The sequence below is a fragment of the Lupinus angustifolius genome, chromosome LG15 (genome assembly GCF_001865875.1).
Source record: "Lupinus angustifolius cultivar Tanjil chromosome LG15, LupAngTanjil_v1.0, whole genome shotgun sequence".
NCBI classification, from domain to species: Eukaryota; Viridiplantae; Streptophyta; class Magnoliopsida; order Fabales; family Fabaceae; genus Lupinus; species Lupinus angustifolius.
Genome location: NC_032023.1, coordinates 11,694,858 through 11,709,562, shown reverse-complemented (window position 1 = coordinate 11,709,562; position 14,705 = coordinate 11,694,858). Strand labels below are relative to the sequence as shown.

Genomic DNA, 14,705 nt, shown 5'->3' with positions numbered 1-14,705 from the left:
TCAGACACAAGCCCAAATGAAAAAATAAAACAAAATAAAACCCGTCCAAACTGAGTTAATGCGAGCGAGTTGTCGAGTCTCTACTCATTACACTCACCACTCTTACACATCCTTTCTCCATTTTTCTGTTATGATCTCAACAACTCGAAGATGAAGACGAATCAAACGCTGCGTTTCATTCTCCTCCTCCTCCTCATCTGCCACATCAGCTCCGTTCTCTCTTGGAAGAAAGACGAATTCAGAAACTGCGACCAAACCCCGTTTTGCAAACGAGCCCGATCTCACAAACCCGGTTCATGCAAACTCTTCGCCGCTGACGTCACCATCTCTGACGGCAACGTCATCGCTAACCTCATTTCCAAACCGAAACCCGAATCGGAATCAGAATCTGAAGCGGTAGCCGAACCTAAGAAGCCTCTGATCCTCACTCTCTCTGTTTACCAAAACGGCATCGTTCGATTGAAGATCGATGAAACAGAACCTAAAAACAAGACCCGCTTTGAGGTCCCCGACGTCGTCGTTTCGGAGTTTTCGAATCACAAGCTCTGGCTTCAGAAACTCTCAACTGAAACCCTAGACGGAGATTCATCACCTTCCTCCGTCGTGTACCTCTCCGAAGGTTACGAGGCGGTGATCCGACATGATCCGTTTGAGGTTTATGTTCGAGAAAGCGGTTCTGGAGATCGTGTTGTTTCTTTGAATTCTCATGGATTGTTTGATCTTGAGCAATTGAGGGAGAAGAAGGATGGGGAAGAGTGGGAAGAGAAGTTCCGTAGCCACACTGATTCAAGGCCGTACGGTCCTCAATCGATCAGTTTCGATGTATCGTTTTATGGCGCGGATTTTGTGTATGGGATTCCAGAGCATGCTACTAGTCTTGCTCTGAAACCTACTAGGGGTCCCGGTGTAGAGGAATCTGAACCTTATAGGTTGTTTAATTTGGATGTTTTTGAGTACATTCATGATTCTCCGTTCGGGCTGTATGGATCGATTCCTTTCATGATTTCACATGGGAAATCGAGGGGTAGTTCGGGTTTTTTCTGGCTCAATGCTGCTGAGATGCAGATTGATGTTCTTGGGTCCGGTTGGGATGCCGAATCGGGGATTCTGTTGCCTTCCAAGCAAGGCAGAGTTGATACCTTTTGGATGGCTGAGGCTGGCCTAGTGGACGTGTTCTTCTTCATTGGGCCAAAGCCTAAAGATGTTTTGCAGCAGTACACGAGTGTGACTGGCACTTCTGCATTGCCGCAGCTGTTCTCAACCGCCTATCATCAGTGTAGGTGGAACTATAGGGATGAGGAAGATGTTGAGCATGTTGATTCGAAGTTTGATGAATTTGACATTCCTTATGATGTTTTGTGGCTTGATATCGAGCACACTGCTGGGAAGAAGTATTTTACTTGGGATAGTGTACTTTTCCCTCATCCTGAAGAGATGCAGAGGAAGTTGTATGCAAAGGGTAGACACATGGTTACAATTGTGGATCCTCATATTAAGCGTGAGGATTCGTTCTTTTTACACAAGGAGGCCACAGAAAAGGGTTATTATGTTAAGGATGCCAGTGGTAATGACTTTGATGGCTGGTGCTGGCCCGGATCATCATCATACCCTGACACATTAAACCCAGAAATTAGGTCGTGGTGGGCCGATAAGTTTTCTTATCAAAGTTATGTTGGTTCAACTCCTTCACTTTACATATGGAATGACATGAATGAACCTTCAGTGTTCAATGGTCCAGAGGTAAGTAAATTGTTTCAAGCATGCATGCATTTTTCTTTTAGTTTCATGGTATTTTGTTTATGATTTGGAAATTGGTTTACGTTTTCAAAGTACATTTGTCCATTTAGGTTAGAAATATGGTAATAAAGCTTGTACTTGTATGAAACTCACTATCACTCTCCATTTTCGCGATAATACTGAATGGAATATTGGAATGCTAAGCAATGCTTTAAAGATCTTATAAAAAGGGTGGCTCAATGCATGAGGTTCCCTCCTAGCAGGGAGGGGGTCAGGGGAGGGGAAAGGTACATAGCCTCACCCTTGTAGACGAAGAGACTGTTTCCAGGATTTGAATCCATGACCTTCAGGTCACAAGGCAAGCAACCTTACTGTTGCGCTGAGGCTCACCGTCTTTTGACCGACTACAAATGATGAAGACTAACATTTTGTGAGTTGAACAATTTATGCACGCATATAATTTTAATCATCAGTGGCCTTGTAATTGAAGACTACCAATCAAAAGAATGTCATTTCTGAAGCATAAAGTCCCCCAAAAGATGATTTCATATATCAGAATTAGTGGGGACTATAGATTGCACTGATATCATTGATTGTTGTGTCAGCACAATGGTAGTTTGGCTGTTGTATCAAATTGTATTTCAGGAGGAGGAGGAGGTATATGAGATTGGAGGATACAACACAATAACACGATGTGATGGAGGGATGATGAATAAAATAAAATAAAACATCCCTGAGTGAGGATTCCATCAATGTAAGATAAAATTGGCAGAGTCTCATATTTTGGCCTTGCCCTAGTAAAGCCGAACCAATATTAACTCACATATCTGAAAGAAAAGAGAGAAAGGATGGCTAATAGTGTGGTTAATATGGTACTATGGTAGATCCGCAGATAGATTGGCATGCTTTGTTGCATGTCCCTTTTGAGTAGTTTCTAGGTGGTTCTGTGTTTGGGAGGATTTATTGTACTCTTGTAATTTTCTCCCTTATTTTCTAATAATGTTTCTTTTATTATAAAAAGAGAAAGAACGGATGGTTGATATTGTCATTGGTCCTGTGAGTCTGAATTAGCCAGCAATGACCTGTAATTGCATACTGATCCAACTTCTGGGTATTGTTATCTTCAATTTGTACTAACGAGTCTTCACTTCTCATGATTTTTATTTTATATGCTTTAAGGTTTTATGTCCCTCACTCTTTCTAGAAGCAAAGCATGGATCTGTGGTTCCTTGCAATCCACGTGTTTATTGTGCTTTTGTAACATGTCCGTTAACTACTTTTAACTTCTAATATCTACCTGGAGATCGGGAAAATGAAGATATGGATCCTTGTATTGTATCCAGGTGACAATGCCTAGAGATGCTTTACACCTTGGTGGCGTGGAACATCGGGAGTTGCACAATGCCTATGGATATTACTTCCACATGGCAACTAGTGAAGGGCTTTTGAAGCGTGGTGATGGGAAAGACAGGCCATTTGTTTTGTCAAGAGCATTGTTTGCCGGAAGTCAAAGGTACGGAGCAATTTGGACTGGGGATAACACTGCCGATTGGGATCACCTAAGAGTTTCTATTCCAATGGTTTTGACCCTTGGTCTTACTGGGATGGCATTTTCTGGTTAGTATCATTCTTCTCATCATTTATTAATTATTTCATTATTTGTTTCTTCAGATTGTCATAGTTAAATGCACATATTTGCATGCGTTAGGTTTTGTGCCCTTATATTCAGATGATCATATCTCATATATGATGTGCAGGTGCTGATATTGGTGGATTTTTTGGGAATCCTGAGCCTGAGTTATTGGTTCGCTGGTATCAGGTTGGAGCTTTCTATCCCTTCTTTAGGGGTCATGCCCACCATGACACAAAAAGACGAGAGCCATGGTTGTTTGGGTAGGACCGCTTTTATGTAATTTTAAATATGATTTTTTGGGAGCTCTTCTGTTAGTTCTTTCGCCTTTCTTTTTCATTGATTTAGATCTGCCTGTCTCTAAAAAGTTTGTGAAATATGTTTTAAGAGGAGATGAACTAAATTAGTCAACATGAGAATAAACTCAATGCAACAAATATGAGAATATTGCATTGGATAAATGGACGCCCTAAACCAAATAGGATTAGGAATGAATGCATTAGGGAAAAACTTGGGGTAGCTCCATTTGTAGAAAAGATGGTAGAATCGTGCCTTAGATGGTTTGGACATGTATGGAAGAAATGGTTATTAGAGATCAATCGTGGTCAATGGACATAATTTCTGATAGAACATAGATGTAAATGAATAAGAGCTATATTGTATATCCATATGTAACTGTAAATTAGTATCACTGACGTAGGCACATGGCTACTTAACTCCATCATGACTCCTATATTACTAGCTGGTTGCACACATTTTCCCCCACATGTGCAAATGTGCAATGGGTTAATGGTGGCAATATTCATTGAATTTATAAGAGTTGAATTCCATAGATGCTTTAAAGTTACTAATTGCATGCCTGGACTATTGAATCCAGTCTGAACTGTGTTGGAGTCTGTTTGTCGTCATTGTAAATTAATGGTCCGTTTGTTATTGCAGAGAACGAAATACAGAATTGATTAGGGATGCGATACATGTTCGCTATGCTCTACTCCCGTATTTCTACACATTATTCAGGGAGGCTAACACTACTGGCGTTCCTGTTCTCCGTCCATTGTGGATGGAATTTCCATCTGATAAAGCTACTTTTAGCAATGATGAAGCTTTCATGGTTGGAAACAGTCTTTTAGTGCAAGGAATCTACACTGAGGTGCTACAGTCAGTTACCCGACAATAATTTGATTCTTTCAGTAAATCATTTCCTGCCTTTTTTTGTGGTCCTTAACTGAAGTTTTTTATTGCTTTGTTGCTGGCAGGGAGCTAAACACACATCAGTCTATCTGCCTGGCAAAGAATCCTGGTATGACTTAAGAACTGGAACTGTGTACAAAGGAGGGGTGACACACAAGCTGGATGTTACAGAGGAGAGCATTCCTGCTTTCCAGAGAGCCGGAACCATTCTAACAAGGAGAGACCGATTTCGGCGAAGTTCCACTCAAATGACAAATGATCCCTATACTCTGGTAAGTATTTATGACAATTTGCTTCAGTCAATGTGAATATGCTTGAAATCTTTAATGCCGGATGTGTGTCTAACTTTATCTCAGCAAACATCTTTCTTTTGTTTCTGTTTGTTTTCATATTCTAGGCCTTGGGCTATTATTGCCTTTATATTCTAGTGGTCTAGCCCCGGTTGCTGTCCTATTTAATAGAGTTTATGCTAGTTAGCTACTTATGCTGCTTAGCATTGGAGAGCCCACCTTGAACATTGAGGGGTATCTCAAGAAAATATGTACATGAAAAAAATTTCTGTTCCTTACCTATCTATGTTTAGAACTAAGATGTTGAATGGGTTCATGGAGAATTGTGCTTTTGTCTGTTCTATTCCATAATTTGGAAGATGTGGATGGTAGCACTAGGAAATGAGTAACTTGATGGATAGAAATAGTAGCTTCACACCTGCACATTTGTAAATCCAACCAAAGAGCAATCTGAATCTTATTTGTCCACTTTCATGGACTATGCCTGATGAGTTCATTAACATGATTGCTTATTTGTTGTGTTCCCACCAAAAGATGGCAGCTTGTAAGAGTGGGTTAGGAAATGCTATGTGGTTCTACCTTCTTTGTAACTAGTGACTGTTATGGAAAGTAGACTACATGTTTGAGTCATGATAAAATTATGGCTGTCTCTTTTGCAGGTTATAGCTCTGAATAGTTCCCAAGCAGCTGAAGGTGAACTCTACATTGATGATGGCAGCAGCTTTAATTTTCTGAAGGGGGGCTATATCCATAAACGTTTTATTTTCGCAAATGGGAAACTTACATCTGTAGACCTGGCACCTGCTTCCAGTGGCAATGTTCGATATTCGTCAGATGTTGTCATTGAGAGGATTATCCTGCTCGGACATACTTCTGGCTCAAAGAATGCACTGATTGAACCATCAAATCAAAAGGTTGATATTGAACTTGGCCCCCTTTGGGTTCAAAGGGCACGTTCGCCAGCTGCCGTCACCATTCGAAAGCCTAATGTTCGTGTTACAGATGATTGGACTGTTAAAATTTTGTAAGATAATCTATTTGATCGGGGAGGGAATTTAGTGTTCAATGTTGCTGGGAGTGCAAAACAGATTTGTTTATGTAGATGAGTTGATATGAAGGTCAACCACAAGAATTGGGGCAAAAACAAGGAAAAATACTAGTCTTGAAACAATTTATATGCACTTCTAGTCTGAGAGGCTTGTCTAATGACTTCAGGATTTTGAGAACTTGAAATATTATACTCGGAAGTTGTGATTCAACTATTGCCTACGACAATCAATTTGGTAACCTTTTTCCGTTGTTGTGTTTGTGGTTGTCTTGGGAAAATGCTGATGTGATGAATTCAATACCGTGTTAGTTGCCTCTTGTAGAGAATGCTCACAATGGTCACACTGGGCTTAAATAGGCTCAATTAATGCTCTATTGTCTTACTAAATTCTCATACTCATAAGAAAGTGACATGTCATTTGTAAATAGATAATTAATAAGCAAATCATTACTTTGTGCGATATGTCACTTTTCTTGTGGGGTAGTGGGATGAATTTGTATGAGAATTTAGTAGGAGAAATATATTATTTTCCAATGATTACATTGATGAAGAATTTCTACCAAAAACACATTGATGAAGAATTTCTACCAAAACAACATTGATGAAGAATACCTATGTATATAGATAAAAAAAGATTGGCTGTAAAACTGAGATTTGTATTTATATTTTTCCTATCCATTTGGTTATGCTTAAGGCACTCGATTGCATAGTTTTCATTGAGAAATTTAAAATTAAATAGATCACTTTCCAACTAAGATTTTAGATTTTAGGGTTTAACAATTCGTCTGAGCAATGTTAAAACTTCTGTTTGGGATGGTTGGCACTTGGTTTTGAAATTTATTTGCAAAAGAAAACATGTTTGACCATTTGAATTGCAATGATTTGTTTCACTTCACTTGAAATAGTTGGGAACAAGCGAACAATCAAATAGTAAAGAGTATAGAAATAAGAGAATAATACAAGAGATTGGGTAACGAGGTTCGACCAATTGTGCCTACGTCACTGAGAGCGTTGAGCGGCTACCACTATATATTATTAGAGAATTAAGATTATGATTGAATATTCTTCTCCTTGTTACATTAGGTTTACATAACATAAATATATAGCCCTTTACCCCAACCCCTTTACATCGGCCCAAACCCATAACTTGTATTGCTGTTATCTAGAGACATGAGTCATTGCACAACAATCTCTACCTTAACAAATATCATCAATCTCCATCTTTTGCCATTGAGTTGGGGGCGCTCCATAGTCCAACATCAGTGAATGTTCAGCAAGCTTAGGCAATGCTTGAACTTGTCCATGGTAATCGGTTTGGTTAACATATCAGCTGCATTTTATGAAGTGTAAACCTTCTACAATAGTATCTGTCCACAAGCTACCAACTCTCTGATCTTGTGAAATCTCACATCAATATGTTTGGTCCTAGCATGATACACCTAGTTTTTTGCCAAGAAGATAACACTCTCACTATCACACTGTAGCGGAACTCCAACTTGCTCAACGCCTAACTCATTTACCAGCCTCATAAGCAATGAGGCTTCCTTAGAAGCTTCACCAACTGTCATGAACTCTGCTTCAGTTGTGGACATAGCAACAACAGACTGAACTGATGATCTCCACATAATTGGTCCACATGCAAGGGGGAAGACAAACTCCATTGTGAACCTTTTATTATCCAAGTCTCCTGTATAGTCTGAATCAACATAACCAATAACTGAAGGCTTACTCTGTTGGCTGCCAAACATGATACTGAGACCTATAGTCCCCTTCAAATATCTGAAAATCCATTTGACTGCTTCCCAATGCTGCTTCCATGGTTTCGACATGTACTTGCATACTTGACTAACTGCTTGTGTCAAGTCCGGTCTAGTACAAACCATAACATACATCAAGCAATCTACTTCACTGGCATATGGAACCTTTGACATGTATATCTTCTCATTATCTGTCTTTGGACACTGATCTATGGAAAACTTGAAGTGATTTGCCAATGGAGTGCTTACTACTTTATCATTTCTCATATCAAATCTCTCTAAGATCTTTTCAACATAGTTTTGTTGGGAGAGCCATAGTTTTCTAGTGTAACACCATGTTTTTCTGAGCACGTTTAATTAAGTAATTAGTTGTTAATAAATTAATTATAGAAATTAATCAGTAATGTTTTAGGCTAAACCTCAGTTGAGTTTTAGTCCTGTATTATAAAATTCTTGCTTTCCCCTTTTTTTTTCAAGATTTTTGGAGAATAAAAGTTTCCGAGACGATTTCGAGTCGTTTTATCGAGTTTTCGCCCAGTTTTTGAGTTCCGTAACTCGGACTTGAATTCCTATTTCTCCGTTGGCTTTGAAATATTATTTCTAGTCAAAATAGACACCAAGTTTGTCTGTAACCCATCTCTAGATATTTTTCATCTCGAAATTCAAGTTTCGACATTTCGGGCAAAAAACCTAAATCAGTAGATTGTATATTTTCGGACGAAGTTACCCAATAATACTCGGGCATGACTTCAATTTTGAAATCACGTCGCATCAATCAAGTCGGAGTATTAATCACATCATGGGTCAATGACTTGTCAAACAAGCAAAGTCAAAGCTTCCATATTCCCCTAAATTACTCACCAAATCTCCTCACTCCACCACCATTAGACACATCACCTAAGCTAGATTGCCTCTCATTAATTTTCAGATTTGAGAGAGGGTGAGGCTCTCCTATAAATATCTCACCCCATCATCTCATTTTTACACTAATTCTCCTAAAGAAAGTTAAGGTCTTCTTTCTCTTTTTCTCTTCTCCATTTTTTCTCCACATACACCATGAGAAAATCATGATCTCTTAATATATTATTCATGAAGTTGAGTTTATGTTTGTTTTCTTTAACTATTTTGCAACTCATGACTAAAGGGGATGATAATGAAATCATATGAATCTTTGTGTAGTTTTTGACTTATGTAAAACTTAAAATTTCTTCCTTGTTCTTAGATGGAAAAACTATATCTTTGGACAATGTTAGATGAGTTTATTTGCTTTATAAATATTGGAAATTATTGTTAGTATTTGAATGTATTTAAATGTGATGATTTGAACATCAAAGGAACATTTATTGTGTTTAAGAATTTTTTTGTCTATTCTTGAAAGTTCAAAATGTTTATGAGTTTTGTTTAAAAAATTTCATTTTTAAAAGGTATTATGTGTAAAAGGTTGTTTAGCATATGTTATTCTTTGATTTCCAAGTTAAAGTAATAATTTGGGATAAAAATGATTTATTAAAGTCTTGACTTCATAAACTTAAAGTGTTATGAAGTTTTGGATAATAAACTTAAAGTGTTATAAAGTTTTTTATAGTAAAGTAGTAAAACTGTTAACTTATGATTTATAATTTATGACTATGAAATCAACACCTATTAACCCTTGGGGTTATCCTAAAATTTGGAGGTATTGAGATGATCATGAAATTAGTTGCGTTTTCTTCAATAGCATACTTTAAATGAGGAGATTGACCTAAAAAGTCTTGACTTTATAAACATAAAGTGTTATGAAGTCTTAGATAGAAAAATGATTTAAAAGTGTTGATCTTTATTAAGTTAGCTTACTTTAAAGTGGTAAAATTGACTTAAAAAGTCTTGATTTAAAAGCATTGATTTTGTTTAAGTTGGCTTACTTTAAAATGGTAAGTCTAGCTTAATAATCTTACTTAAAAATGTTTTACTTGCAAAAGATAAGTTTTATGAATAGTTCTCATTACGAGAAAAATGTAATGAAGTGTATATACATGTCTAGAAACCTAAACCCTAAAACACATTTATTGGAGATAATGTTCTTTCAATAAGTAAATGTTGTAAAGATGAAAATTATATGAAATTCTTGGAAATGATACAAAGAAGTGTTGCCATATTTAAAGTGATGTATGTAAAGAATTGCATGGTTAAGGACGACGCCCACAAGTGTTATATTATGCCCACACAGCGAGATCGTCTGACCGTAAGAGGCTTGGCTTGAGAGCCGTCCAGGGTGATTCATCGATGATTCATAGTGGTGCTGAGGTTTACTCTATGTGGTTTAAATGTTAAGATTAAGTCTCACTAGAAACATTCCCGAAGGGAGATGTCTTAGGATGGGCAGATCGTTATAAAAGATGGATTAAAAGATTTAATTTGCTAACTTCCATTAGTGTGCATATTCATTGTGAATAATGAAGTAGTGGAGAGGAAATTTACGGGAGACGAACGAGCCTCGAGATGTTGAGAGGGATGACGATGGCGGTGATTTGTCAACAAAGTCTTGAGGGAGAGTCTAGGTGAGACGAGTCTCGTGTATTCCTAGATGAGGTATTATGTTGGATCAGACAGTGCTCATAGCGCAAATTAGACGATATCTGACAACCCCTCTTTGCAATCAAGATCGATGAGAGAATGCCCATAAAGTGTTTGATACGACACCGTCCTGAATTGGACAGTTCCATTGGAACAGATCGATCATATATATATCCTTGCGAGGAATAAGTTTTGGTGCTATCAAACTGGCTTGTTATGAGACCTGTATTTTCGGTTATTTTCGAATAGTTATTGGGAGGATAATAGTCTAAGGATGGTGGACATATGCATAGCATGCATACATGGTATTTATCGATATTGATTCTAATATCATAAGTTTTATACTTCATTCATCATTAATACATGCGTGTAGGATCATATGATATATCTGAACTTGTTCTTTGTCTTGGTGTGATATTCTATGTAATTTCACGACGTCAATGATAAGTTTTTCATTAGATGTTTTACTCCCTCTCTTTCTTTCTGGTGTACTCGTATACATCCATGTTTAGATGGACAGATCAGCGATGATTAGGGCCTACCTCTTTACCATGTCCCATGAAGGGGCATGGAGCGTTGAAGGAAACATATACACCCACACTAGTCCATGCGACCTGGAATTGGATCTTGTATGTGATGGCTCTATGTTGCATCTCCCAACATATTACGAAGTTCGAGAAGCATCGTTCTTCCTACTAGAGCAAAGGTCTGTACCTGCCTGTCCATCCGCACCAGTTGAAGCACGAGGCAGATTGGAGGTTGTCAAGACCTAGCCCCAACCGAGATTCTCATCTACTGACTCAATGCCAAGAGGGATGGAAGGAGCATGCATGACTACTTCATCGGGGCCTAGGGGGTACACCCCGGACCCTTCGATGGATTGGGCAACATATGAGGAGGTGGAGGACGAGGACGATGACTGTGTAGAGTTAATTTGCATAGAGGATTTAGTGGAGGTTAAAGAGATCTCTTGAGACTCGGAGATCGAGGAAGACCCGAGTGAGGTTTCTAGTGCAGCATCGGTCTAGGAGCTCCCTTCTTTCTTTTGATAGGGGACCTGTGTAGGGTACTTTTGTAATGCCAACGCCCCCGACATTATTTTATTTTTATTTGTATTTTTAGTCTTTGTTAGGGGCGAAGAATAAATTCCACCTTGTATTTTGTAAACCATGATGTATGTATTACAATTTCAATAATTGATTACCTAGCATGACTTTCAGCTCCTAAATCTTTCATGTCAAACTCCTTACCTAACATGGCTTTCATCTCATTGATATCACTCAAATGATTAGTAGCAATCAACATATCATCAACATAAAGCAGTAGAAAAATAAAAGAACCATCGTCAAGGCTTTTGACATAAACACAACAATAATACACATCGCTTATAACCAAGCTTCAACATATAAGTGTCGAACTGCTTGTACCACTGTTTAGGAGACTGCTTCAACCCATATAGAGACTTCTTCAACTTGCAAATCAAGTGACTCTGTCCAGCTGCACGGAACCCATCTGGTTGTGTCATGTAAATTTTCTCCTATAATTCATCATGGAGAAAGGCAGTCTTCACATCCATTTGTTCTAAGTGCATATCCCTGCTGGCTACCAAGGCAAGCACTATCCTGATAGAAGTGTGTCTCACCACTGAGGAGAAAATCTCATTGTAGTTGATCCCGTTCTGCTGTGAATACCCTTTTACTACAAGACGAACCTTGAACTTTTCCCCTTCTTTTTCTGATACTAATGGCTTCCTCTTGTACACTCACTTGCACCCAACTACATGCTTGTTTGGGGGCAATGAGACAAGCTCCCAAGTTTGGTTCTTCTATAGAGACTCCATCTCCTCCATCATGACACTCATCCATTGTTCTTTCTCCTGATTGTTTATAGCCTATTGAAAGCTACATGGATCTCCTGAACTGATATGGAGAGCAATTGAAGCCATATCCTCAAAGTCATATCTTTCTAGAGATTTGATAGGACGCCTATCCCTGTCTCTAGAAAGTAGATACTCCTGCACACCTGAACTCTCCACTTGAGAATCATCATGTTCTTGACTTAAACTAGTGCATGGTTTCTTGCCTTTATTCACCTGAACCATTTCATTGCTCACTAGAATCATATTTGATACCAAAGTCTCTCCATTTGGCATGGGAACCTGTGTCAAAACTGACTGTTTTAGCATGAAATCTTCATCAAACACGGCATCTCTGCTCAACACCACCTTTCTGGAAACTAGATCCTAGAACTTGAACCCCTTCACACCTTTGGTATATCCAATGAAGATACACCTCTTTGACTTAGGATCAAGTTTAGATCGCTCATCACTTGGTACATGTACATAAGCAGGAAAACCAAGTATGCGTAATATATTATAATTGATTTGATTACATGTCCATACTTCTTCTATAACTTTACCATCCAATGAAGCCCGTGGTGAATCATTGATGACATAACATGCCATACTAAGTGCATATGCCTAAAATCCTTTGGAAAGTCCAACATTTAGTCTCATATATTTGGCCCTTTCTGTAAGAGTTCTATTCATCCTATCTGCAACACCATTCTGGTGAGGAGTCTTCTTCACTGAAAAGTACCTCTGAATGCCATATTCCTCACAGAATTTCTAAAACTATGAGTTTTTGTACTCCATACTGTTATCTGACCTTATGTATTTGACTTTTCTACTAGTTTGGTTCTCTACCTCTGCCTTCCAAACATTGAACTTGGCAAAGACTTCTGACTTATACTTTAGAAAATATACCCAGACCTTGCAAGAAAAGTCATCAACGAAGGTAACAAAATACCTAGAACCTCCTACAGATGGTTCTTGAGTGGGTCCCCATACATCAGTGTGGGCATAGTCTAGAATGCCCCGAGTCTTGTGTTGGCCAGCCTTGAAACTAACTTGTGTTTGTTTCCCAAGCATACAATACTTGCACAAATCTAGCTCGCATTTGTTAACTCCCCTCAACAGTCCTCTTTTGCATAGTTCTGTCATGTGATGCACACTCATATGTCCCAAACGCATGTGCCATAATTTTGAAGCACCATGGTCTGAATATACTGAGATCTCTTCAGCCACTCCAACAACTCCACCTACAACTGTTCTCACTAACAACTTGTGAGTGTTCCCTACTGATGTGAACCTCAAAGAGCCTAACTTTGATATTGATGGCCTTGAAGGCATAAGTGGGCTAGGGCAAAAAGGGCAATATGAGACAATGATTTTTCGAAAATCTATGTTGCTTGTATGCATTCAGCCCAAAATGGATATTTTCGGTACAAAGGGTTTTTATTTAAGGAAAAACAATTGTGTGTGTCAAAAAGTTCCATTAGGGATATGATTCTAAGAGAGTCACATGAGGGAGAACTCATGGGACATTTTGGAGTCCAAAAGACTCTAGACATGCTAAAAGAACATTTATTTTGGCCAAAGATGAAACGAGATGTACAAAACCTTTGTGAAAAGTGTGTAACATGCAAGCGATCTCAATCAAAGGTAAAGCCATATGGCCTTTATTCTCCTTTGAATGTTCCTGAATCACCATGGGTATATATATCTATGGATTTTGTCTTAGGATTACCTAGAACCAAAACGGGTAAGGACTCAATCTTTGTAGTTGTGGATAGATTTTCTAAAATGACACACTTTATTCCTTGTAAAAAGGTTGATGATGCTAATAACATAGCTGACTTGTTTTTCAGGGAAATTGTTAGACTTCATGGCCTACCCAAGACTATTGTGAGTGATAGGGATACAAAATTCCTTAGTCACTTTTGGAGGACACTATGGGGGAAGCTAGGAACCAAGCTCCTATTTTCCACAACTTGCCATCCCCAAACCGATGGACAAACCGAGGTGGTAAATAGAACCTTGTCCACTCTCTGAAGGGAAGTCATAACTAAGAACATTAGCTCATGGGAAGAGTGCCTACCACACGTAGAATTTGCTTATAATAGAGTCACCCATAGTAGTACCCAAACATCACCATTTGAGGCCGTGTATGGGTTCAATCCATTAACCCTGCTTGATTTATTACCCTTGCCTAACCACTCTATTTTGAAGTATAAGGACGGAAAGGCTAAGGCTGAATATGTGAAGAAATTGCATGAACAAGTGAAGGCGAGAATTGAGAAGAAGAATGCAAGTGTAGCTAGACAAGTCAACAAGGGAAGGAAAACTATGGTTTTTGAACCTGGAGATTGGGTCTGGGTTCACATGAGGAAGGAGAGATTTCATGAACAAAGGAAATCCAAGCTACTCCCAATGGGAGATGGTCCATTTCGGGTGGTAGCCGAAATACATGACAATGCTTATAAATTAGAACTTCCTAGTGAATATGGTAGCATAAGTGTTACTTTTAATGCTGCTGACTTATCTCCATTTGATTTAGGTGAAGAAGATACAATTTTGAGGTCAAAATCTCTCCAAGAAGGAGGGGATGATGTGAACCTCAAAGAGGCTAACTTTGATATTGATGGCCTTGAAGGCATAA

General features: G+C 38.5%; 1 protein-coding gene across 2 annotated transcripts; it reads left to right on the top strand.

Moving 5' to 3' along the window:
- Positions 41–6,160, top strand: LOC109328078 (probable glucan 1,3-alpha-glucosidase). Of its 2 annotated transcripts, XM_019561338.1 has the most exons (7): positions 41–1,740; positions 3,081–3,354; positions 3,495–3,630; positions 4,307–4,517; positions 4,624–4,830; positions 5,508–5,894; positions 5,935–6,160. In XM_019561338.1, exons 1-6 carry the CDS (start codon positions 151–153, stop codon positions 5,874–5,876), a joined length of 2,787 nt encoding a protein of 928 aa, XP_019416883.1. In that variant the 5' UTR covers positions 41–150; the 3' UTR covers positions 5,877–5,894; positions 5,935–6,160. The 2 variants fall into 2 exon arrangements, with proteins under 2 accessions (XP_019416883.1, XP_019416882.1); XM_019561337.1 differs by having other exon boundaries at positions 5,508–6,160.